General features: G+C 43.5%; 2 protein-coding genes across 2 annotated transcripts in view; one reads left to right on the forward strand and one right to left on the reverse strand.

Annotated features, from left to right (window-relative positions):
- The window catches only part of LOC141176185 (uncharacterized), a gene marked incomplete at its 5' end in the record, with an annotated part of 484,487 nt that overhangs the window by 75,660 nt on the left and 381,605 nt on the right, over positions 1-27,222 (forward strand). The gene's annotated exons all lie outside the window — the stretch shown is intronic.
- LOC141176061 (uncharacterized) lies at positions 1,403-26,830 on the reverse strand. The gene is made up of 7 exons (XM_073660044.1): positions 26,749-26,830; positions 14,245-14,328; positions 14,011-14,115; positions 13,804-13,927; positions 13,632-13,720; positions 13,345-13,435; positions 1,403-3,833 (listed from the first exon to the last, which is right to left on the reverse strand). The coding sequence occupies exons 2-7, from the start codon at positions 14,320-14,322 to the stop codon at positions 2,131-2,133; spliced, it is 2,190 nt and encodes a 729-aa protein (XP_073516145.1). The 5' UTR covers positions 14,323-14,328; positions 26,749-26,830; the 3' UTR covers positions 1,403-2,130.

Here is a 27,222-nt window from a genome sequence, read left to right on the forward strand (position 1 = left end):
GAGAATGTCATATAGTCAGATGTAACCAAAGTAGAACTGTTTGGTAGAAACACAACTTGTCGTATTTGGAGGAGAAAGAATGCTGAGTTGCATCCAAAGAATACCATACCTACTGTGAGCACGGGGGTGGCAACATCATGCTTTGGGGCCGTGTACATGAAAGAATGAATGGGGCCATGTATCGTGAGATTTTGAGTCCAAACCTCCTTCCATTAGCAAGGGCATTGAAGATGAAACGGGGCTGGGTCTTTCAGCATGACAATAATTCCAAGCACACCGCCAGGGCAACGAAGGAGTGGCTTCGTAAGAAGCATTTCAAGGTCCTGGAGTGGCCTAGCCAGTCTCCAGATCTAAACCTTATAAAAAGCTTTGGAGGGAGTTGAAAGTCCTTGTTGCCCAGCGACAGCCACAAAACATCACTGCTCTAGAGAAGATCTGCATGGAGGAATGGGCCAACATACTATCAACAGTGTGTGCCAAAATTGTGAAGACTTACAGAAAACGTTTGACCTCTGGCATTGCCAACAAAGGATATATAACAAAGTATGGAGATGAACTTTTGTAATTGACCATACACTTATTTTCCACCCAAATTTGAAAAAAATTTCTTTCCAAATCAGACAATGTGATTTTCAGTATTTGTTCCCTCATTTTGTCTCTCATATTTGAGGTCTACCTATGATGTCAATTACAGGCCTCTCTCATCTTTTTAAGTGGGAGAACTTGCACAATTCGTGGCTGATTACCGTATTTTTCGGACCATAAGACGCACTTTTTTCCCCCAATATTTGGGAGGAAAATGGGGGGTGCGTCTTATGGTCCGAACGTTACCTGCGGTGGTGGTAAAGTGGGATCGCAGGGCCCTCCAGGAACGCGGTGGAAGTAGCGGCGGTGGCGTCGTCAGCGGCAGTAGAGGTGAGCGGCTGGAGCCAGCAACTGTGCCTGGCTGGTACTGGGGCTGGCGCCGGGCTGTGAGCGGCGTGCGGCCTGAGCAGGTTTCCGGTGTGCGCGGCCAACTTCCTAGAGCTGTGATCTACAGGAAAATGGCCGCCCGAGCCGCCGCATGCGCGGACCGGTAGCTCCGGTGGCCATTTTCCTGTAGATCACAGCTCTAGGAAGTTGGCCACGCACATCAAAAATCTTCTCAGGCCGCACACCGCTCACAGCCCGACACCGGCGCCAGCCCCAGTACCAGCCAGGCACAGTTGCTTGCCCCAGCCGCTCATCTCTGCTGCCGCTGACGACGACGCCACCGCCGCGTTCCTGGAGTGCCCTGCGATCCCACTTTACCACCACCGCAGGTAAGGTTCGGACCATAAGACGCACCCCCCATTTTCCTCCCAAATATTGGGGGGAAAAAAAGTGCGTCTTATGGTCCGAAAAATACGATAATCAGCCACGAATTGTGCAAGTTCTCCCATTTAAAAAGATGAGAGAGGCCTGTAATTGACATCATAGGTAGACCTCAAATATTACATACACTATGGGAATGCCGGGAGTTAGGTAAATACTGGAAAGGAGTTTTTTGTCTATTATAAAGAGGGTATATAAAATAGATATTCAACCAGACCCAAAAAATGCCTATTAGGTATTTTAGAAGATGATATGGAATTTGACCCAATTTCAATAGGGATTTCACGTATTTTATTTCAAGCTAGGAAACATATAGCATCCAAATGGATTACTCCCTCACCTCCAGAAATGAGTGAACTCAAAAATAAGATAAATAATATTATCGGATTATGGTTGGATACACCTAGAATGCCATCAAGAGGGTTATTGTTGGAGAGACTATTTGATTTATGGGTGGTAATGGGGGTATTGGCGAGGTCTAATGTTTCATTGGAATTCCTTAACATGTGGTATGGGTAATATAGCCCACCTATATGTGTATAGGATTATAATGTTTATTACAATATTATGGCTATATAAGAGATTTCAAGAATGTGGAATGTTAATTGTAAGATATAGTAACTGAAAGTTATCAGACGGTAATGGGCCACCTGAAAGGATATATAGGAGAGATGCATGTATGTCATCCCTATGGTATGTTATTTTATTATTGTACGTACTGGTTTCTTGTTTTATCAAAAAAACTAATGAAAAAAAGCTCAATGAAAATTTTTTGGATTAAAAATATAAAGAACGGGAAAAAGGCTTCTCCCCTGTGTGGGTTCCCTGGTGCTTAATCAAATCTGATTTTTGGTTAAAACATTTCCCACATTCTGAACATGAAAATGGCTTCTCCCCTGTGTGAATTCTCTGGTGTCTAACAAGAACTGATTTCTGGGTAAAACATTTTCCACATTCTGAACATGAAAAAGGCTTCTCCCCTGTGTGAGTTCTCTGGTGGTTATGAAGATGTGCTTTCCAAGTAAAACATTTTTCACATTCTGAACAGGAAAAAGGCTTCTTCCCTGTGTGAATTCTCTGGTGCCTAATCAAATCTGATTTATGGTTAAAACATTTCCCACATTCTGAACATGAAAAAGGTTTCTCCCCTGTGTGAGTTCTTTGGTGTACAACAAAAATCCATCTATGGTTAAAATATTTCCCACATTCTGAGCAGGAAAAAGGCTTCTCCCCTGTGTGGATTCTCTGGTGGCCATCAAGATAGTCTTTCCGGTTAAAACATTTCCCGCATTCTGAACATGAAAAAGGCTTCTCCCCTGTGTGAATTCTCTGGTGCTTGACAAAATCTGATTTCTGGTTAAAACATTTCCCACATTCTGAACATGAAAAAGGCTTCTCCCCTGTGTGGGTTCTCTGGTGGTTTTCAAGATGTGCTTTCTGGTTAAAACATTTCCCACATTCTGAACAGGAAAAAGGCTTCTCCCCTGTGTGAATTCTCTGGTGCTTGACAAAGTCTGATTTCTGGTTAAAACATTTCCCACATTCTGAGCATGAAAAAGGCTTCTCCCCTGTGTGATTTATCTGGTGCTTGACAAAGTCTGATTTCTGGTTAAAACATTTCCCACTTTCTGAACATGAAAAAGGCTTCTCCCCTGTGTGATTTCTCTGGTGCTTGACAAAGTCTGATTTCTGGTTAAAACATTTCCCACATTCTGAACATGAAAAAGGCTTCTCCCCTGTGTGAATTCTCTGGTGCCTGACAAAGTCTGATTTCTGGTTAAAACATTTCCCACATTCTGAACATGAAAAAGGCTTCTCCCCTGTGTGAATTCTCTGGTGCCTGACAAAGTCTGATTTCTGGTTAAAACATTTCCCACATTCTGAACATGAAAAAGGCTTCTCCCCTGTGTGAATTCTCTGGTGCCTGACAAAGTCTGATTTCCGGTTAAAACATTTCCCACATTCTGAACATGAAAAAGGCTTCTTCCCTGTGTGGGTTCTCTGGTGGCGATCAAGATGCACTTTCTGGTTAAAACATTTCCCACATTCTGAACATGAAAAAGGCTTCTCCCCTGTGTGAATTCTCTGGTGCTTGACAAAGTCTGATTTCTGGTTAAAACATCTCCCACATTTGGAACAAAAAAATCTGTTGTAAGCTGTGTGTAATTTTTGATGCTTAAGAATAGACTTTTCAAGGATAAAACTATTCCTATTTTCTGAACATGAAAATGACTTCTTTGTGTTAGGAGCAGTACATTTTGTAATGCTTATTTTTTTATTTTGATTTTCCTTAGTAGTCGGTAATGAATCAGAAGACAGGACCTGTTTCATAGGATTAGATGATAGATCTTTGCTGTGAAGGGATGATGGTATATCTGGAGTAATGGCATTCACTTCAATTGTATCCCGTGGAATCTGAAGATCATCTGATTTAAAAATTGAAGATGTCAGCTGTCCCTTTGATCTCCTGGTACAGTCATCTGCCAAGAATAAAAAACATAGAAACAGAAAAAACTGACGGCACTTCCAATACAAGAAATAGGTGTGAACAGTTGCTTACTAGGAGAAGATACCTCCATATACAATTAACAAACAAAGTAGAACTTTGTAACGCTAAGTATGTAAATATGAAGTATGAAATATGAGTAGCATTACTGCTGTAGAAAATAAAAATAAATGAGAAATCTTAGCGCATAAATTGGCCAATTCATGTGTACCTGACAGGCGCGGTAAGGCGTTTCTCGATGTCAGGATCCTACCAATGTGAATACCTCTCTAAGGGACATCCGTCTGCTTATGTGTGGGAAAGCAAGATCTTACTGCAATTAAAACCACCTGCGGCATAGAGGTGGAGTGCTCAGTCAAAGCTTAAACATAGTTTTTTCTGTTTCTAACGGCACTTCCAATACAAGAAATAGGTGTGAACAGGTGCTTACTAGGAGAAGCTACCTCCATATACAATTAACAAACAAAGTAGCACTCTGTAACGCTAAGTATGTAAATATGACATATGAAATATGAATAGCATTACTGCTGTAGAAAATCTTACTTTCCCACACATAAGCAGACGGATGTCCCTTAGAGAGGTATTCACATTGGTAGGGTCCTGACATCAAGAAACACCTTACCGCAGCTGTCAGGTACACATGAATTGGCCAATTTATGTGCTACAATTTCTCATTTATTTCTATTTTCTACAGCAGTAATGCTAGTCATATTTCATACTTCATATTTACATACTTAGCATTACAGAATGCTACTTTGTCTGTTAACAATAAGAAACAATTATTTTTGAATAAAATATCCTTGAAATGTAATTTTTGAACATTTCTACTTAAAGTGTCTGTAGAAATGGCAAGTTATTGATAGAATGACAGTCACAGTATAATAGAAAACCTCATAGGATGAACCAGTATAACGTGGTGTTCAACTGTTTTTTCATTCTGCCTCCAAAATATGGAATAAGAAGCCATCAAAAATTATTATGTAGGCAAAAATGATACCAATAAAAACTTCTACTCATCCATAAACCAATCCAGCAAAATCCGCTCTCCCAAAGTCAAATCTTCCCTTCGCTTCTGAGCCTTGCAGTGTGCCCAAACCATATTTAACATTGTGAAGACACCGGGTCTTCCGTGGGCGTAATACTACTCAGACAACACAGGGTGCAGGTAAAACAGTGTGGTAATAGTTTATTGAACCACAAAGCGGACAATAAATGTTATGATCTGCAACATAAACTAGGGAAAGAAGGGGAGAGCGGTCCCTACATTAAGACTAAGCTGAGTCCTTACGTTGTAGCGGGCAATCTGTTCCTTGAGAACAGACCCGCCTTCGTCCTCGGCTAGTCTGAACGGAGACCTATAGAGAAAGGGAGGGGTCCCTAAAAGAACTAAGGACTGGGACAAAAATGGGACACCTCCTAACAGAAGTTGTTGCAGAGCAAAAGATAAACTGACAAAAGTACTAGAGGTCCCAGAGGACCAAACAAACTAGAGATAGATAGGCACAAAAGCACTTGGCTAGAGAGACAGTCAAAACAACACTGAAGTCCAGCAAAGCCAGAAGGGCGGAGCTGGAATATATAGGAAGATGGTCAAGTGACCGCAAAACACAAGATAGAAACAAAAACAAACAGGAGGGTTCTAACAGTACCCCCCTCTTTTATGAGGATCCTCCAGATCCTCCAGGCCTATCCGGAAATCTCCTGTGGAAAGCTCTGACAAGTCTAGGGGCAGAGACATCATCTGCCTTTACCCAGGAGTTATCCTCAGGACCGAAACCATTCCAAGCGACGAGATACTGCAATCTCCCTCTATGCCCTCTGGAATTCAGGATACGAGAAATTTCATATTCGCCGTCTTCCACCACCGGAGGAACTCTGACAGTGGCCTCCCTATCCGATACATCAGCCTTTTTCAACAAGGAAACATGAAACACAGGATTAATCTTCCAGGAGGTGGGAACCTCCAACCTAACAGCAGACTGGTTAACCACCTGAAGCACCTTAAATGGCCCCACAAACTTCGGACCCAATTTTTTAGAGGGAATCCTCAAACGCAGATTCTTTGAGGACAACCAAACCATGTCACCCACAGTAAACAAAACCTCTTTACGTTTCCTGTTAAAATACTTCTTGGACTTTTTGTTAGCCTCTTGAAGGTTACAACGTACATTAGTCCAAACTCTCTCCAAATCACCGGAAAAATTCTCCTCCTCCGGCACCGCCGACCCCAATTTGGAGAACGAACCAAAAGACGGATGTCTCCCAGTACAACAAAAAAAAGGAGAACACCCAGCAGAGGAGGATGTATGGTTGTTAAGAGCAAATTCTGAGAGTGGCAGAAACTCAGACCACCCCTCTTGATTGTCCGCCATAAAACAACGCAAAAACTGTTCAACATCCTGGTTCTTTCTTTCAGTCTGTCCATTAGACTCAGGATGATAACCAGACGAAAATGACAAATGGACTCCCAACCTGTCACAAAAAGCACGCCAAAAGCGAGCCACAAACTGAGGTCCCCTATCAGAAACAATGTCAGTGGGAACGCCATGGAGCCTGACAATTTCCTTAACAAACGCCTTAGCGAGTGTCTTAGCGCAGGGTAGCTTAATGAATGGAACCAAATGACACATCTTGCTAAAACGGTCCACGACCACCCAGATGACAGTGAAACCCTCGGACACAGGAAGGTCAGTAATAAAATCCATTGCCAGATGCGTCCAAGGCGCACTAGGAACCACCAGAGGGCAAAGCAACCCCGCAGCAGGGGTATGTGAAGTCTTTGACCCAGCACACACCGTACATTGACGTACCCACTTGATGACTTCCTTCTGCCACCCAGGCCACCAAAACCTGCGACTGATAAGTCTCTTAGTCTCAGAAATTCCTGGATGACCTGCCAACCGAGACTCATAATACTCCACAAACAACTCTCTCCTAAAGGTTCTAGGCACAAACAACCTCCCATGAGGAGTGTTAGATAGGGCATCCTCTTGGGCTTTCAGAATCCCATCTTCCAAAACGGAGTCCAATGCTGCTACCACAACTCCTTCCTGTAAAATGCTCTCCTCCTCCTCGGTACCAACCATGGGAGAAAAGCATCACCTTTAACATTCTTAGTACCAGGGATATAGGTAACAGAAAAATTAAACCGAGAAAAAAAAAGTGCCCACCTAGCTTGACGGGCATTCAAGCGTTTGGCAGCATCCAGATAGATCAAATTCTTATGATCTGTGAAAACCTGAATAGGAAATCTAGCACCTTCCAAGAAATGACACCAATGTTCAAACGCGAATTTAATAGCCAGCAATTCCTGATTACCAACATCGTAATTAAGTTCGGTCTCTGAAATTTTTTTCAAAAAAAAAGCACAGGGATGTACTCCATCCTTGTTCTCCTGCGACAAAACTGCACCGAGCCCCACCGAAGAAGCCTCCACCTCGACCAAAAAAGGCTTGGTCTCATCAGGCTGCATAAGGATAGGGGCAGAACTGAACCTCTCCTTGAGATACACAAAAGCTTCAATGGCCTCAGTAGTCCACTGGACCGTATTCGCACCTTTCCTGGTGAGATCGGTCAGCGGCTTAACAATTATAGAAAAATTCTTAATGAATTTCCTGTAATAATTGGCGAAACCCAAAAATCTCTGTATTGGTTTCAAACCAATAGGTCTAGGCCAATTCTGCACAGCCTGAACCTTCACCGGGTCCATCTCAAAGCCCTCGCTGGAGATAATGTAGCCCAAAAAACTAATTCTCTGCACAGCAAACTCACATTTCTCCAGCTTAGCAAAGAGTGAATTATCACTCAATAACTGCAAAACTTCACGTACATTCTGCCAATGAGACTCCAGATCTGGTGAATAAATCAGAATGTCATCCAAATACACAACCACATTCTTACCAATCAAAGGTCTCAGGATGTCATTAATAAGGTTCTGAAAAAACGCGGGTGCATTGGTAAGACCAAAAGGCATCACCAGATTCTCAAAATGACCTACCGGAGTGTTAAAATCAGTTTTCCATTCATCACCCTCCTTCATTCGTAACAAATTGTATGCCCCCCGGAGATCAATTTTAGAGAACCACTTGGCCCCCACTAACTGGTTAAACAAGTCAGGAATTAACGGCAATGGGTAGGAATTGCGTACGGTAATCTTATTAATTTCACGAAAGTCCAGACATGGACGTAAACCGCCGTCCTTTTTTTTAGCAAAAAGAAAAATCCAACGGCACCAGGCGACTTAGAAGGTCTAATATGACCAGCAGCCAAGCTCGTCTGTATGTATTCCTCCAAGGCCTTTCTTTCAGGGATAGTCAGATTAAATAAGAGACTCTTGGGAAGAGTAGCTCCAGGAACAAACTCAATGGTGCAATCATAGTCCCTATGAGGAGGTAAAACTTGCGACTCCTCCTCTGAAAAAAACTTCCAAAAATCCTGAATAGGTACAGGTAATTCCCCTTTTTCCACAACCGCAATGCGACCATTACACTTATCATAGCACTTAGGACTCCAAGACTTAATCTCATTAGTAGACCAGTCCAGTAAAGGATTGTGCAGTTTTAACCAAGGCAAACCTAAAACGACTGGAGAGGGTAAATTATTTAATACCACCAAATCCAAATTTTCTTGGTGAATGCCATTGATAGTGAGGGGAAATGCAGCAACCTTGCGAGTAATACGTTTCGAAGGAGTGTTATCAATTGCAATCACAGAAATAGGTGATGACAAAGGTTTGGATTCCAATTTAAGTTTTTCCAAAAAACCCTTATCAATCACATTAAGTGTTGAACCACAATCCACAAATACCTGAAATTCAATCAAATCTTCCTGCAATGAGGTACTCCCTGAAAGAAATACTCCCTTAGAGCTCAAACAAGCAATACGGGCGTAACTGACCTTTTTTTTTTCTTTACTTAAACAAAGCTCACAGTTCTTAATTAAATGGTCAGTTTTACCACAATAAAAACACAATCCCTTGGAAAACCTGCGGTCTCTTTCCTGAGAGCGAAGTGACATCACCCCAAACTCCATCGGTTCTCCGCCGTCCGAGCAGACCCTCTGGGGACTAGGAGCTGCCATTGCAGGAATTTTTTCATCATCAACCCTGGCACGCAGTCTCCTGTCCACACGTATAGCTAATTGCATGGCTTCCTCCAAGGTTTCAGGTGCGGGAAATGCAATCAGCAGATCCTTAACCCTTTCACTTAGACCAGCAAGAAAAAAACATTTTAACACCGAATCATTCCATTTCACTTCTGAGGACCACCTTCTGAAGTGTGTACAATAATTTTCAACATCACCTGACCCCTGATTCAAACGCCTCAGTTCTGTCTCAGCAGATGAGACTCGATCAGGATCGTCATACAATAGCCCCATAGCAGAAAAAAAATCCTCCACTGACCTAAAACACGGATCATTAGGTTGGAGAGAAAAGGCCCACCCCTGTGGTTCCTTGTGCAAAAGTGACATGATAAACAAAATGCGCTGTGATTCATTCCCAGAGGACCTTGGTCTCAAACGAAAATATAATAAACAAGCATTTTTAAAGGAAAAAAAATCTTGTTGTTTATCATAAAAAATATCAGGGAGTCCTACCTTGGGTTCGACAAAATGCGCCCCAGGACAGCTACTCCCGTGTTTCCGGAGCTCGGACAACTCCAGAGACAATCCCTGCAGGCGTTGAGCCAAATCTTGAACAGAAACCATACTGATCCCCGGATTTCTTTCCTTAAGGTTTTTGTTTGGGCTGGACTTACTGTTATGATCTGCAACATAAACTAGGGAAAGAAGGGGAGAGCTGTCCCTACAATAAGACTAAGCTGAGTCCCTACATTGTAGCGGCAACCTGTTCCTTGAGAACAGACCCGCCTTCGTCCTCGGCTAGTCTGAACGGAGACCTATAGAGAAAGGGAGGGGTCCCTAAAAGAACTAAGGACTGGGACAAAAATGGGACACCTCCTAACAGAAGTTGTTGCAGAGCAAAAGATAAACTGACAAAAGTACTAGAGGTCCAGAGGACCAAGCAAACTAGAGATAGATAGGCACAAAAGCACCTGGCTAGAGAGACAGTCAAAACAACACTGAAGTCCAGCAAAGCCAGAAGGGCGGAGCTGGAATATATAGGAAGATGGTCACGTGACCGCAAAACACAAGATAGAAACAAAAACAAACAGGAGGGTTCTAACAATAAACAGGTAAAACAGTCCCAGCAAGTACCCAAGATGGTGCAAATTACAGAGTCCTCACCCTTCCGCTGGCACGCCTGGGATAGAACAGCTGCGATTTTGGGGCTTCCAGAGCCAACTACCGGCACCAGTGGTCCCCCGCTTTTGGCTGGCCCCCAAAGAGAGGAGGTAACGACAAGCTTAGGAAACTAACCGAGAGCAGTGAGGTCTGCGGCCAGGTGAACTGTTTGTTCCTACCTGGATTCTTCAATACGTCTCTGAGGGTTCAGCAATGGTCAATGGAGCCGATCTGTATTCCTCCAGCTGGGACCGAAGTCCCCTAAGCTGACATGCTGTAGAATGACACCAAATAGAGGCAGAGACCCCCTTTTTATAGATCACAATTGTCTTTGCAACCATCATTCACAGGTCAAGGGTTAGGGTTAGGGATGAAGGTGGAAGAAGCTCATGACTCATTGTTTGAGCATTTAATCAACTTGCATAGTTTGTCCTCCATTGCTCGACAAATCAACAATTCGCTGGGCTGGTATAATATGAAATTAGTATATTATCAAACAGTATTGCTCCATGTCCCTATCTTGCAAGATTTGCAGACAACAAGTTGCAGTACATCTCAACTCAAGTGTTAACATTCAGTATTATTCAAACAATAGTCTGTGTTAATCAACCAAAGAAGAACACAGGTTAAAAAAGTCAACATAAAAATAAAAAGCTATATTGCTCTTGGAAATCAGAAATCATGTTTGGCATAATTAAGAAGAAAAGCGGTGTTGTCACAAGCATCCATGTATTTGGCATTACTATAGTGACAAGTACCCACTTCATTTACTGTGTGTGTCTCCTGAAGCACAATCTGGGCACTATGTGTTGGGTAATAAAATGGCCAAAGTGCAATTTTCACTCTCCAACATCCATTGCGTGCCAATTTCCGGAAAGTGCCTGTGGAGTCAAGATAATCACTACGCCTATAGATAAATTTACTAAGGGTTATAATTTCCAAAATGGAGACACTTTATGGGGATTTCTACTGCTCTGGTTTTCTGCCATTTTGTTATATTAGGGATTCTATAAATGATGTGTCCCATCTCCTCTGGGATCTGCTCCCCCGATGTCTCCTTCTGTCACCAGGCACCGCCTTATTCATTCTGCAGGTGGTGTTGATGATGGAGGAGATGTCGGAACCAAAAGCTCTGGGTGGCACAGGCTCTGTCCAGCCACTAAGATTAGGGTCCCTGGGACCTGTAGTACCATCCAGTCTGGCAGTATGGGTGCGTGTGCTGTCCAGCTGGAGTAATCTGCTCCCTGCTTCAGCCAACTGGAAAGCACCACACCCTACTAAAGCTTGAAGAATATTGCCGGAGCTGCCAGATACAGCCTTGTTATCCTCTGGTTCAGTCCTCTGTGCTCAGCTCTCAGCTTGTGTATTTGTTTCCTGTTGTGACCTCGGCCCGTTTACTGACTACTCTTGTGTCTTCTGATTTTGTATTTTCTCTGCCCTCTTGGTTATGACCCGGCTACCTGACTATTCTTCTTGGGGTTAAAGGGTGATGAGAAAGGCAATCCCTGGGATCTGGAAAATGGAGTAGATAGAGCCAAGCCTATTCGTGGTGGCCATGTTTTGAGCTGCCAGGTGATCATAAACAGTTCCCCCAATACATTGTGTCTGCAAACTATTCCAGCAAGATCTGCATTCAAATAGCTAAATGGCGCTCCTTCCCTCCTTATCCGTGCTATGTACCCAGACAGTAGTGTACAAACGAATATAGGGTATTGTCGGGTTCAAAAGAAGTTGGAAAATAATTTATAAGGTCCATTTGTTTCCCATTATCCTTTGTGAAGAATTCCAAAGCTATCACCAGATAAAGTGACACATGTCAGATTTAAAAAATGGGTCCTGATTAGGAACAGAAAACTGGCTGCAGGAAGAGATTAAATCAGAGAATTTTGGGCACTAACTACTGAAGTCAAAAACTGTGACTATAGACAATAACACATCTACTGAAATGATCAAACTCAACAGTCTTCATCAGAGAAAAATGAATAACTTGTGGTGAAACCTCTCTGGGGTAATTAGAGTATGGGGCTCGGGGGCTCTTGGGAATCTAAACTATCGTAAGGGACAATATTTTCTGTCAGATGAGTTTCAAGAAGAAATATTAGACTTTCAAGGAGAACTTTTTAAAATAGTGCAGAGCTGAGGGGTCTTAAATTTAGACCTCGGGCATTGGGAAGAGGCAATGGAGACCTTCTTTGAAAGACTACCAGGGCGTTACAGAGACACATAAGTGAGGCAGGCCAATCCCACCACAATCAAACTATCATACAAAATGAACCTGTAAAAAAAAGACAGATTAAAAGATATGTTACATCCCCAACAATAACATATGTAAGGAGAGCTCCAACTCTAAACTCACTAAACGCATTAATTTATGGTGGACCATTGGAGCTACTATGAGTCCGGACCAGAAGAGTAGAGAAAGTATTAGCGCCCCCATTTCAGGAGAGATTGTGCAGTAATCTGAACTCCTTTGGGATCAAAAACAATGTAATTTATGACGTGGGGTGAATCCATGAAACCAGGGCTCGAGCCATGCCAACACATCTCCTGCAGGCGTGAATAAATGTATATTACACCCATCAGCCATGCACAGCTTAGAGATATATCATGGCACAGGTGTAATGTTTTCTGTATAGGATATCACAATTCTGTTTGAAGTTAGTTGGTTTGAAAACTCAGCATAAAGGGAAACTCTGTTGTTATTATACAGAAATTCACACTTGGCCCTCACTGCACATTTAATGTTGTATCTCATAAAAGTGAAGTTTGGTCAGAAAGACTGGACCTGGTCTTGTAGAGACCATATGAGAACATTCAGCAGCACAGAAGGTGGATTCATCTAATAAGATATCAGGCACCTAGTAAGCCAACATCATCATTACCCTTCGCTTCCTCTAAGAGGTCCATCATAATTTTTCTTCAAGTGATTTTCTCACTTGTCAGCACATTCTACGTATGCTGACATTTGGCTTTGCAGTTTACAGATCTGGGCAGGTAACGGACAGAGTCTTTTAATCCCAGGGGGTAGGTGGATCCTCCAGGTTGTAAGTTCTACAGAAAATGTCTTTCACAATCACACAAAGTAATGTGAACATTTTTGGATGGAGGAGAATGTTGTGGTAGAGCGGCAAAATGGTGATCACACGATTGTGATATTGCCGGACTACACCACCGATAAAGCAGCCACAGCCGGTGACTGAGAAGAATCTGTGACTTCTCTGTATTCAGTGGTTACTACTCACCTGGGTAGTCATATGTAGGAATCTCCTCTTTACACCGCTCATCACCCCTCACATATGTCTCTGTAGTATTAATATGGATCAGATCTTCACCCTGAAACAAATATTATAAAAGTCAAAAACAGATGGAGAAGTCACCTCTATGATCAGCTCTAATCCTGTCATCTCCACCGTTCTCATTACACAAATATAAAACATAATACTGGTGGATAAAACAAGACTGAGCACAAGACCTTTACAGCCGTCTACACATCATAGGAGACATCTCATGACATCTTCTCTGTATCTACCTGAGGAACATTGGGATCTTCTTGTTTACAGTCCTGTGGAAGAAGAGGATGGGGACATCTCTCTGGTGTTGTCCTCTTACTGGATCGATCTGGAGGAAACACATACAGGGGCTGAATTCATTCTTTACATACAGATAATTATAGGCCGTGTGTATTTAGTCCTGTCTATTACCTGGAGATGTGAGGGGCTGGGGAACCTCCATCATGACGTCCTTGTACAGATCTTTTTGTCTTTCTAAATACTCCCACTCCTCCATGGAGAAATAGACGGCGACATCCTGACATCTTATAGGAACCTGACACATACAATGATACCGTCATCCCCTCGATCCCTTCATAGCATTACTGTATAAAGTCCCAGCATTCCCAGCAGTGTCACCTCTCCAGTCAGCAGCTCAATCATCTTGTAGGTGAGTTCTAGGATCTTCTGGTCATTGATGTCCTCATGTATCAGGGGGTGAGATGGAGGCCCCATGATTAATCTCTGGTTATGGAGAGACACATTAATAAATCTCCCTCCAGACATTTCCAGAGTCCTCACCTCTCCAGTTCTGTCCATCTGTTATTCCCATATATAAGAATGATGTAATGTGACGTCATCAGAACCTCTCACCTCTCCAGTAAGCCGGAAGAGGATCTCTAGGGTGAGGTGTAATATCCTCTCCGCCATCTTCTTTTTGTCTCTATCCATTCTTCTCTAGGAAAATTATATAGATAAATTGTTAGTATCTCATATTGTGGGAATCTGAGTGAATTGAAGATGAGTTGGTGTAAAATATATAAAATTCTGTGTAATAAAAAAATTAATAGCATTGTGATGCTGGTATAAAGCAATAATGTGGTAGAGCACTTCATACATGTTGAGGTCAGATAGAGATACCTATGTGTTATCAGTTGGGATTACGAAAGTTATAAAATAAGTCAGATACCGTATTTTTCGGACTATAAGACGCACTGGACCATAAGACGCACCTAGGTTTTAAAGGAGGAAGATAAAAAAAAACAAATTAAGCAAAAAATGTGGTCATTATGCTCTGTTAAGTGGGAGGGGGTCTGCTGCTGACACTGTTATAGGGGTAATGTCCCCCAATTCTGTTAATATCCTCCATCCTGGTATATATGGCCCCCTTCTTCCTGTAATAAGTGGCCCCTATCCCCATCCTGGTATGCATAGCACCCCAATCCAAAATCCTGGTAAGCATAGCACCCTAATCCACCATCCTAGTATGCATGGCACCCCAATCCACCATCCTGGCATGCATGGCAGAGCGGCAGCAGGAGATGCGCTGAAGTTACAGTGTGCACGCTATTAAGGAGAATGAATGGTCATTGCTCACCACGCACACAGTCCTGGCGTGGGGAGCAGTGACTATTTCGGCACAGCAGATCACTGTGTGAGGGCGCATGTCAGGGACGCCATGTGCAGCTCACACAGTGAGAATCCTGTCGGCAGCAGAGCGGGATGCAGCGCTGGAGGAGAGAGGAGGGGAGTGTGATTGTTTATTTTTTGTGTGCAGCGTGATGGGGATCAGGGGGTGCCAAGCATACCAGGATGAGGGGGGAGGCTATACATACAGGGATGAAGGGTACCATACATACCAAGAAGAGGGATGAGGGGGACCATACTTATAGGGATGAAGGGTGCCATACATACCAGGAGCCACACTGCAGGCACAGTGTGCCGCTATTAAGGAAAATAAATATTCACTACTCCCCATGCCCATGGGCGTGGGGAGCAGTGAATATTCATTTTCTTTAGTAGCGGGCACAGTGTAGGCTACAGCAGGCGGCTGCTGCATCCAGTGCCCTGCTTCTCTGCCGCTGTCGCTCCCCCCACATCCCCCACCACACACAGCCACAGTATTTATGTATGTTGGACTATAAGACGCACCCCCCACTTTCCTCCAAAATTTTTGAGGAATAAAGTGCGTCTTATAGTCCAAAAAATACGGTAATTTAATAATATAAAGAACGCAACAGTCTTTGTACAGCCAATAAAATATGTTAATGGTTTATTTATTTCCACGTTAAGTTCTGGAAAGAAAAGGTCCAACAAGCTCACCTGTAATAATACCAGCCTATAGCAGTGCCCATCTCCACCTCGCTAATGTCTGAGTCGAAGTCGAGGTCTGTGCCCATTACTTATCCAGCCACGGGCCCATCCATCTGGTCTGTCAAGAGTCACTCTCATCAGTCCATAAAACCTTTGAAAAATCTGTCTTCAGATATTTCTTGGCCAAGTTTTTTCTTGAGTCTTGTTCAGTGGTGTTCGGTATTCAGCCTCGGCCTTGTCTCTGAGCACCGAACACCTTGTACTTCTGGGCATCCAGAGAGGCGGCAGTTCTGGAATATGACAGCTCAAGAGGATAATATCTTCCTGGTCGCTTCAAGTTTGAGTCTCCTGAAATCTTTAGCAGTTAATGCTATTTTTTTTTTCTTTTGTGACCCTGTAGACTTTTGAAGGTTGTGTGATCACACCCAATATCTGAGCAATTTAACCGCTTCGCGACGGCCCACTGTAGATAAACGTCGGCGCTTTCTGGGCTCTGTGCAGCGCCGACGTTTAAAAACGGTGGGTGGTCTCGCAGCGCTCAGGACCCCCAGGGTCCTGCAAGCGCTGCGATTCCGGTGCAGAGCATTAGCTCTGACAGGGAACATCATCGGGACCTGATTGGATCAGGTCCCAGTGATGTTAACCCTTTGCTGTCTTCTATATGCCGCGATCTATAGTGATCGCGGCATATAGAAGACAGCAGGAGGAGAGGGGGTCGTCCACTTACCTCTCCGACGGCCCCCTTATACCTTCCAGGACCTGGCGTTGCTATGGCAGCTGTAGGTCACATGACCACCTCCAGATCTGCCATATATGGTGTCCTGCCTGGCTCAGCCTGCAGCTGAAGCCTGGCAGAACACACTGACTGTGAAGCAGTCAGCAAAGATCTCATGTAATGTAATATATGTCTATTACATTACATGAGATTAGTGATCAGAAAAATAAAAATTAATGTCTCATACAGGGACTAAGTAAAAATGTAAAAAAAAAATGTTTTTAAACGGTTAAAAAAAAATCACAAAATAACTAAAAATAAATAAAAAATATTAAACCAATAAATCCGTATATTGATGCAAAACCAAAAAAAGTACACATATTTGGTATCGCCGCGTCCGAAACAACCCGATCTATAAAACTGTCACACTAATTAACTCCTTCTGTGCACACCGTAATAAAAATAAATAAAAAACGGAGCAAAAAAATATGCTTTTTCATCATATCGCCAAACAAAAAGTGGAAAAAAATGCGATCAAAAAGCAAAATGGAAATAAAAATGGTACCGCTGAAAACGTCTTCTTGTTCCGCAAAAAAAAAGCCGCCATACAGCTCCATCAGCCGAAAAATAAAAAAGTTATAGCGCTCAGAATAAAGCAATGCAAAAAAAATATTTTTTCTATAAAATTGTTTTATTGTGTAAAAGCGCCAAAACATAAAAAAAAGAGATTAGTTACTTACCGGTAACGGGATTTCTCGGAGACCATGACAGCACCACGAGAGAGGGAATCCGCCCACCAAGGACAGGAAACCTACAGGCTTAAAAGGGGGCGGCCCTCCTTCTCGCCTCAGTTTGAATTACAGAGCATTGAGAGGACCGCCCGGTTAGTAGACATAGCAACATAATCATGAAACAAACAGTATATACATTTTCTTACAACATCAATGTGTGAGAATAAAGAATGAAAACAGATAAGAAGTGCTCCCAAAAAGGGGTGAAGGGAGGGAATATAAGGGTGCTGTCATGGTCTCCGAGAAATCCCGTTACCGGTAAGTAACTAATCTCTTTATCGGTCGACCATGACAGCACCATGAGAGAATTGCAGAGATGAAGATTCTAGGGAGGGACCACGGCTTGGAGCACCCTTCTCCCAAATGTGAGGTCAGACGAAGCCCCTTTGTAGGAACTCTAAAATCTTCCCAATTGGCGCTCCCTTATCCACTGAAGATTTAGAAAAAGATAAAAACTTGTTCCAAACTTTTGCATAAATTTTGGTAGTGACAGGCTTTCTACTACGTAATAAAGTAGATACTAGACTCTGGGAAAAACCTTTTAGTTCTAGCAGGGACCTCTCAAATTCCACGCCGTCAAGTGGAGGCCCGGAGCTCGCGGATGGAGCACTGGACCCTGGCTGAGGAGATCTGGAACGTCGGGCAGGACCCAAGGGTCCGAGATGGACATGTTCCTCAGGCATGAGAACCAGGGTCTTTTGGGCCAAAAGGGGGCGATCAAGAGGACCCTTGCCTTGTCCTCTCTGATCTTTCTTAGCACCATAGGCAGAAGGTTTAACGGTGGGAAGGCATAGGCCAGACTGAAGTTCCAAGGGATTTGGAGAGCGTCTACTGTCAGGGGCCTTTCTCTCGGATCTAGGGACCAAAAAACCTTTGTCTTCCGGTTTTGCTTTGTGGCGAAGAGATCCACCACCGGAAGACTCCATTTCCGGACTAATAGGGAAAAAATGTCCTGTTTTAGTTCCCATTCGCCTTGCCTTAAAAAATGACGGCTTAAGAAGTCTGCCTTTGAATTTTCTTTCCCTTTGATGTGGAGGGCTGTTAAAGAGAGGAGATGGTGTTCCGAGATCTGAAAGAGATGATCCGCCACTCTCATTAGCGATCCAGCACGAGTACCCCCCTGATGGTTAATATAAGCTACTGCTATATTATTATCGGACAGGATCCTAATGTTCTTATTGTGAAGGAATGGTAAGAAATGATTAACAGCCCTATCAACTGCCAGTAGTTCCCTAGTATTAGAGGAAAGAGCTCTCTCAGCATCCGACCAGAACCCCTGGGCAATCATATCCCCCAAGTGAGCTCCCCATCCATGTAGACTTGCGTCAGTTGTAATTATTTCAGATATTCTGACCACCCAGGGAACTCCTCGAGACAAGCTTTCTAAATTCACCCACCACTGTAGAGAGTCAATAGACCGGGGAGATAGGAACATAAGTATCTCCAAGTGCCCATGTAACGAGACCTCATTCTGTAGGACGTCCCACTGTAAAACTCTGGAGTGGTATTGTGCCCACATTACCCCCGGCAGACAAGATATCAGGGTACCAAGTAAGGACATTGCAGCCCTAAGGGACATGACCGGGTTCGCAAGAGCTCCTTCCACCAGCCTTATGACCTTCTGTTTTTTGGCTTCTGGAAGGAAACACATCTGGAGGTCTGAGTCTAGCATGATACCTAGGAACTGCTGTACTCTCGAAGGGACTACCCTGGATTTCTCCAGATTTAGGATCCAGCCCAGGCCTTCCAGAATAGAGGAGACCAATTTAAGATGGGAGACACATTGAGAGGCTGAGTCTCCAATGATCAAAAAATCATCTAAGTAAGGGATAATTAACACATTATGTTCCCATACATGAGCCATCACCTCCGCTATCACCTTCGTAAATATTCTAGGGGCTATAGCGAGACCGAATGGCAAGGCCGCAAATTGGAAATATCTGATTTCATCCCCTATGACCAAGGCCACTCTAAGGTATTTTTGGAAGCTGAGGCGAGAGGGAGGGCCGCCCCCTTTTAAGCCTGTAGGTTTCCTGTCCTTGGTGGGCGGATTCCCTCTCTCGTGGTGCTGTCATGGTCGACCGATAAATATACAGTAAGTGTAGTATCCCTGTAAACGTACTGACCCGAAGAATAACGCTGCCTGATCACTTTTACCACACGCAGAACGGCATAAAAAAAAACCTCAAAAAACAATTCCTGAATTGTTGGTTTTTGTTAATTTTACCTCCCAAAAAACGGAATAGAAAGCGATCAAAAAATGTCACGTACCCAAAAATGGTACCAATAAAAATGTCAACTCGTCCCGCAAAAAACAAGCTGTCACATGACTCTGTTGGACGAAATATGGAAAAATTATAGCTCTCAAAATATGGCGATGCAAAAACTAGATTTTGCAAAAAAAAGCGTCTCTTAGTGTGTGACAGCTGTCAGTCATAAAAACACGATATAAATCTGGTATCTCTGTAATCGCACCGACCCGAAGAATAAAGTAATCTCATCACTTATACCGCACGGGGAACGGCGTAAAAAATAAATAAAACCAATTCTTCACCAGCTACAGATTTGTTTATTATGTCTCCCAAAGATCGCAGTAAGGCTCTGCTCACATTTATCCTGCGTTCTGCGCTGAGCACTTACACCAGAGTTTCCGTGTAAATCTCTGAAATACGTGATTCAGACGGAAGCCATGACGGAAGATTCCCTGTAATGAGGCAGATATAGGCCACTGTGGATGCCGTCCGGCCTGTGATCCCACGGTGTCATTTGTTTTAGGCGTGCATAAAAGTGCGGTTGGCCACAGTTTTGTGCACTTCAGAAAAAAAGGACACCGCTAAACAGGGGCCAGAAGGAGTCCAGAGTAACTCTGCTGCCTCATTACAGTGAATGGATCCCGCAGGGGTTTCATCTGAATTACATCACTTGGAAATTTAGATGGAAACCCCAATGTAAGTGCTCAGCCTAGAGCGCCGGATAAATGTTGCGTAAAATGTTCCCAATAAAAGCTTCAACTCAGTCCTCAAAAAAAGCTAGTCCCCACTCAGGTCCGTCATTTGTTAAAAATATAAGGGACTTCCAAGTTACTGGTAGCAGAAAGGCTCTGGAAAAGCTAAATGGCCCTTGCCCCCCAAAAGTAATTCAGAAAATTTTGTGCTCCCAAATCCAAATGCCTATTCTACAATAATTTGTTCTCCAATTGTCAAATAGCTCTCCGTCCCCCCCAGATCTCGCTGTATGGCTGAGCGGTACGATACAGCCACATATGGGGTATTGCCACTATTAGAAGAAATTGTGTGACACATTTCGGCACCATTTTTACCCATTGCCCGGTGTGAAAATGTAAAATCTGAGGGTAAAACATTTTTTTGTGGTAAAAATATAATTATGCTTTTTTCACTGCCCAATGGTATAAATTAAAAAATTAAAAAATACTCACTACTTCCCTAGATGAATTCCTTGAGAGGTGTAGTTTACAAAATGCGGTCACTTGTGGGGGTTTCTGCTGTTTCGGCATGTCAGCGACTCTTCAAATGTGACATGGTGTCTGCTGCCTATCCCAGCCAACATAGCGCTCCTTTCTCTTCCGAACCCTGCCGTACACCAAATCAGTGGTTTTCCCCCACATATGGGGTATCGGCGTACTCAGGAGAAATTGCACAACAAATTTCATGGTGCAATTTATCCTGTTACCCTTATGATAATGCAAAATTAGGGAATGAAAAACATTTTTTATGGGAAAAATGTGAAAATTTTATTTTTATGGCTCAATATTATAAACTTCTGTGAAGCAGCTGGGGGTGCAAGGTGCTCACCACACATCTAGATAAGTTCCCTAAGGGGTCTAGTTTCCAAAATGGTGGCACTTGTGGGGGGTTTCCACTGTTTAGGCACATTAGGGGCTCCCCAAATGCGACATGGCATCTGCTAATTATTCAAACAAATTTTACATTCAAAAAGTCAAATGGCGCTCCTTCCCTTTCAAACCCTGCCGTGCGCCCAAACAGTGGTTTGCCTCCACATATGGGGTATTGGCGTGTTCAGGAGAAATTGCACAACAAATTTCATGGTGCAATTTATGCTATTACCCTTATGATAATGCAAAATTAAGGGATGAAAAATGTTTTTGTGGGAAAAATGTGAAAATTTTATTTTTACAGCTCAATATTATAAACTTCTGTGAAGCACCTTGGGGTTCAAGGTGCTCACCACACATCTAGATAAGTTCCCTAAGGGGTCTAGTTTCCAAAATGGTGTCACTTGTGGGGGGTTTCCACTGTTTAGGCACATCAGGGGCTCCCCAAATGCAACATGGCGTCCGCTAATTATTCAAACAAATTTTACATTCAAAAAGTCAAATGGCGCTCCTTCCCTTTCAAACCCTGCAGTGCGCCCAAACAGTGGTTTGCCTCCACATATGGGGTATCAACGCGTTCAGGAGAAATTGCACAACAAATTTCATGGTGCAATTTATGCTATTACCCTTATGATAATGCAAAATTAAGGGATGAAAAATGTTTTTGTGGGAAAAATGTGAAAATTTTATTTTTACAGCTCAATATTATAAACTTCTGTGAAGTACCTTGGGGTTCAAGGTGCTCACCACACATCTAGATAAGTTCCCTAAGGGGTCTAGTCTCCAAAATGGTGTCACTTGTGGGGGGTTTCCACTGTTTAGGCACATCAGGGGCTCTCCAAACGCAACATGGCGTCTGCTAATTATTCAAACAAATTTTACATTCAAAAAGTCTAATGGCGCTCCTTCCCTTCCGAACCCTGCAGTGCGCCCAAACAGTGGTTTTCCCTCACATATGGGGTATCAGCGCGCTCAAGAGAAATTGCACAAAAAAATTTTGCGGTCCATTTTTTCCTGTTACCCCTGTGAAAATAAAAAAAATTGGGTCTAAAGTAACATTTTTGTGAAAAAAGTTAAATGTTAATTTTTTTCTTCCACATTCCAAAATTTCCTGTGAAGCACCTGAAGGTTTAATAAAGTTCTTGAATGTGGTTTTGAGCACCTTGAGGGGTGCAGTTTTTAGAATGGTGTCACTTTTGGGTATTTTCTGTCATAAAGACCCCTCAAAGTGACTTCAAGTATGATGTGGTCCCTAAAAAAATGTTTTTGCAAATTTTGTTGGAAAAATGAGAAATCACTGGTCAACTTTTAACCCTTATAGCTCCCTGACAAAAAAAAATTTTGGTTCCAAAATTGTGCTAATGTAAAGTAGACATGGGGGAAATGTTATTTATTAACTATTTTGTGTGACATATCTCTCTGATTTAAGGGCATGAAAATTAAAAGTTTGAAAATTGCAAAATTTTCTAAATTTTCGCCAAATTTCCGATTTTTTCAAAAATAAACGCAAGTGATATCGAAGAAATTTTACCACTATCATGAAGTACAATATGTCACGAAAAAACATTCTCAGAATCAGGGTGATCCGTTGAAGCGTTCCAGAGTAATTACTTCATAAAGTGACAGTGGTCAGAATTGAAAAAATTGGCCCGGTCACGAAGGCAAAAACAGGCTCTGGTGCGAAGTGGTTAAGGAGTGCTGCATCCCTCTGTAAGACTTTTAACCATTTTTGAGATTTTATAATCAGTTAAAACTCTTTTTGGCCCATTTTGCCTGAGGAAAAGAAGCTGCCTAATAATTCTACACAACACCTGGTCTACTTCATCCAATAAACAAATGTTTATATAGCTTGCATTTGGAAAATCTGCATAAAAATGACGTTATGGTCAAAATATTCACTTGCCTAATAATTGCGCAGACAGTGTATGTTTCAAAGTGATCAAGAAAACTATTTTTTATTCTCCACTGCTATAAGCTATGGGTGCAATGTTCAGGAATCATCCCTCAATCCATAGAACGTGGACTCCACATCTCACCCCTGACAAAGCCAAAAAGTGAAAATAGTTGGGTAATATTCTGAAGCTTGTCTCCATTGTCATTATATGTTATAAGCAAGTTTAAATCTCTCAGTTCTTTCAATGTGTCTTAGGGGTGCACTGTTTTATATGGTAATACATAAAGAAACACTGGTATGGTGGCACCTAGGAGGGTGCAGTGCATGCTCAGGTGTTAAGTTCTGGTGTTACAAAAAATAAATGATTACAACCATATCCTATAGATTACAGCAAAAGAGAAGAACGACCCTATTAGTGGTGTGGGGCACTAAAACTATGGGGGTAACAAATATGAGGATCATTACTGTATATGGCACTGAGAGGGGGGCTATTACTTTATAGGGCACTATAGATGGTTATAGCACTATGTGGAAGTGGAGAAAAATTCGGGCAGGACAAGGAGAGTAATGAAAAATATATATATAAAAACGACAAAATATAAAAAAACACAAACAATAATTTAGTTTATATCACCCCTGCCAAGTAAATAGCAAAATGTAATACATTGAAAACATTATTCGGTATTGCCATGCACGTAACTGCCTGAATTAATACAATTTTGAAATATTTTTTCCCATGTGGTATAAATTCAAAACACTAGGAAAAATGGTTTTGATCACCACAATTCCACATTAAAATGTAATAAAAAGCTATTAAAATGTCATATTTCCTCCAAAATTGTATCAACAAAAACGAAGAAAACAAGAAATAATTATTGAAACCAGTCCATCGATGGAAGAATGAAAATAGTTACGGGTCTCAGAAAATGGCGACATGAAAAAATTGTTAAAATACTAAATTTTCAGCCCAGGTGACATCATAACTATAGCGCATTAGACCGCTGCAGTCAACCACTGATCTCAGAACTGATGCCAATTTATTCAGTATAAACCGTTGAGCTCAGTGACTGGCTGCGGTTGTCACACACGCTAAAGACATGACATCACCACTGCAGCCTATAAAGAAGACCCGAGCAGCAGCAGAGAGCCGGCACTGGAGCAGGGGAAGGTGAGTAATGCTGATTGTAGTATTTGTTACACAGGCTCGTAGATTGTGTTCAGAACACTAAAAGTGGAAACCTCTTCTCTGCTGGTACAGGGCACATTGTGGTGTTCAAAGTTGTAATGAGCCCTAGTCTGAGGACACAGGAATAATGATGAGATGGCCTGAGAGCAGAGAGGAACGCTGAGGAGAAGGTCTGAGGGAAGAGAGGAACGCTGAGAAGGCAGCCTGATTGCAGAGAGGAATGCCAATAAGATGGCCTGACGTCAAAGAGGAATGGTGAGGAGATGTCTTGAGGGTACAGAAGAGAGCTGAGGAGACAGCCTGTGGGTAGAAAGGAGGGCTGAGAAGACAGCCTGAAAGTGGAGAGGAATGTTGAGGGGATGGCCTGAGGTTAGATATGAGCACTAAGGAGGCAGCTAGAGAGCAGAGAAGAAAGGAGATGGCCCAAATACAGAGAGGAGCGCTGAGGAGATAGCCTGAGAGCAGAGAGGCGCACTGAAGAGACAACCTGAGGGTAGAAAGGAGCACTGGGGAGACAGCCTGAGCATAGAGCTGAGGAGACAGCATGAGTGTAGAGAGTAGCGCTGAAGAGACAGCCTGAGCGTAGAGAGGAGCGCGAATGAGGCAGCCTGAGAGAAGAGAGGGACACTGAGGAGACAGCTTATTTAGAGAGAAGAGCTGAGGAGACTACCTGGGAGCATAGAAAAGTGATGAGGGGACAGACTTAGGGCAGAGGGGATCACTGAAGAGATGGCCTGAGAGCAGAGAAAAGCACTGAGGGGATTGCCTGAGGATAGAGGATCGCCGGGGAGTTTCAAAGAGGAGCAATGACGAGATGGCCTGAGAGGAGACAGGAGCGCTGAGGAGACAACCTGGGAGCAGAGGGAAGCACTGAGGAGACGGCCTGAGAGCAGAGAGGATCACTGAGGAGATGGCCCGAGAGCAGACAGGAGCGCTAAGAGATGGCCTGAGAGCAGACAGGAGCGCTGAAGAGATGGCCTGAGAGCAGAGAGGATCGCTGAGGAGATGGCCTGAGAGCAGTGCTGAAGAGATGGAGTGACAGCAGAGAGGAGAACTGAGGAGATGGCCTGAGAGCAGTGCTGAAGAGATGGAGTGACAGCAGAGAGGAGAACTGAGGAGATGGCCTGAGAGTAAAGAGGAGCGCTGAGGAGATGGCCTGAGAGCAGAGAGGAGAACTGAGGAGATGGCCTGAGAGTAAAGAGGAGCGCTGAGAAGATGGCCTGAGAGTAAAGAAGAGAGCTGAGGAGATGGGGTGAAAGCAGAAAGGAGCGCTGAGAAGATGGCCTGAGAGCAGAGAGGAGCGCTTAGATGACCTGAGAGCAGAGAGGAGCGCTTAGATGGCCTGAGAGCAGAGAGGAGCGCTGAGGAGATGACCTGAGAGCAGAAAGGAGCACTGAGGAGATGGCCTGAGAGCAGAGAGGAGCCCAAGGAGATGGCCTGATAGCAGAGAGGAACATGGAGGAGATGGCCTGAGTGCAGAGAGGAGCCCAAGGAGATGGCCTGATAGCAGAGAGGAACATGGAGGAGATGGCCTCAGTGCTGAGGAGATGGGCTGAGAGTAAAGAGGAGCGTTGAGGAGACCAACAAGAAAATGCAGAGGAGATGGTCTGAGGATAGAGAGGAACACCGAGGAGACGGCCTGAGAGTGGATTTATAAGAACAAGAACAACTTAGGTGAGAAATATGATAGGAATCTTGACAGAAAGTTGACGGAGCTCATTATAGTCAGTGGTGACAGTCGAACTCCACTCCTGGGCATCTAATGGTGAATCCATCTCCAGTCTGTTTTCCATTGCTCTATTCCTACAAAGTAACAGAACAACGGACGGATTTAGCAGTAAACACAGCCTTAGTCTGGGGTCCCACTAGCGTATGGCATCCGTTGCGAGAGCATCGGATGTGATATGCTAATGACATTCGGCTCCTGCTCTGCGGCGAGCGGGAGCCGAATGTCAGTGCTCCATGCTGCGATCCTCTCTCATGAAGAGGATCACGGCATAGCTGCGGAGGGGACGTAGAAATCAATTTCTCCATCTCCTCTGCTGCTGGCATCGGTGGGTATCGCACTGCACTCGGGTGTTATCCGAGTGCAGTGCGATGTTTCACACGCACCCATAGATTATATGGGTGCGTGTGATCCGATTCCAGCACGCAATCGCAGTATGCTGAGATTGTTTTCCAGCCCAATCGCAATCTGATCGGTGCTGTAAGAAAAAACGCAACTGAGCACAGAAACATGGGATTAAATTGGTCCGAATGCAATCTGATTTTTTATCGGATTGCATTCAACCAATTTAATTGCAAGTGAGAGTGAGGCCTTAAAGGGGTTGTCCATTTACTTTATGTTTTCAAGGTAGAATCAAATGGTAATGGGTGGTGTTAGGGGTTAGAGGAATGGTTATGGACGTGACCTAAGATGTCATGATGTACAATCTATCCCTCTTTATCTTCTCTAACAGTTGGGAGGTCACACAAATGTAGAAATCTAATTTAATTAATGCAATTGCAATGTGTGAATAAAGTCTATAGAGGGTGTGAGCCCCAATGGGGACTGTGATAGTAATGTGTGTACAGCGCTGCGGAGTATGGTGGCTATATAGAGAATAATGGGGAATCTCCACATACCTCCACCTGCAGAGCCGCCACCACATATATGGCTGCTCTGTGCGCACAGGAGCTGTGATGAGGTCACAGGAGGGGAGGAGTCAGGGGTCACATGATCAGGGGCCTCAGTGGATGCAGGACTCCACTGTACCCGGCAGGATGGAGCGTGTACAAGTGTTTAGTGTGTGGTGAGCATCTCTATTAGGTTATAGGCCAGACACTATATACCACACTTATCTGTGTGACTGGCGCCCTATATCGGCCTTATCCATGCACACTTATAATACTGCGCAGCCGCCCCTCCATGAACCGACGGTGTGAGTGGTTGTTTCATCTATTTTGCACCTGTGCTGACTCCGACTTTATCATGGGGACTGTTGTGTCCTGCAGTGTATTTGATATTGTGTCTGTCACGATTCCTCCGCTCAATGTGTCTTGGACGCAGTGACTGACAGCTCAGTCATCTAATCTAGTGCAGGGACGTGCTGAGCTGTC

This window comes from Phyllobates terribilis, unplaced genomic scaffold, assembly GCF_046119375.1.
Source record: "Phyllobates terribilis strain yellow unplaced genomic scaffold, ASM4611937v1 Scaffold_17__1_contigs__length_24005725, whole genome shotgun sequence".
NCBI classification, from domain to species: domain Eukaryota; kingdom Metazoa; phylum Chordata; class Amphibia; order Anura; family Dendrobatidae; genus Phyllobates; species Phyllobates terribilis.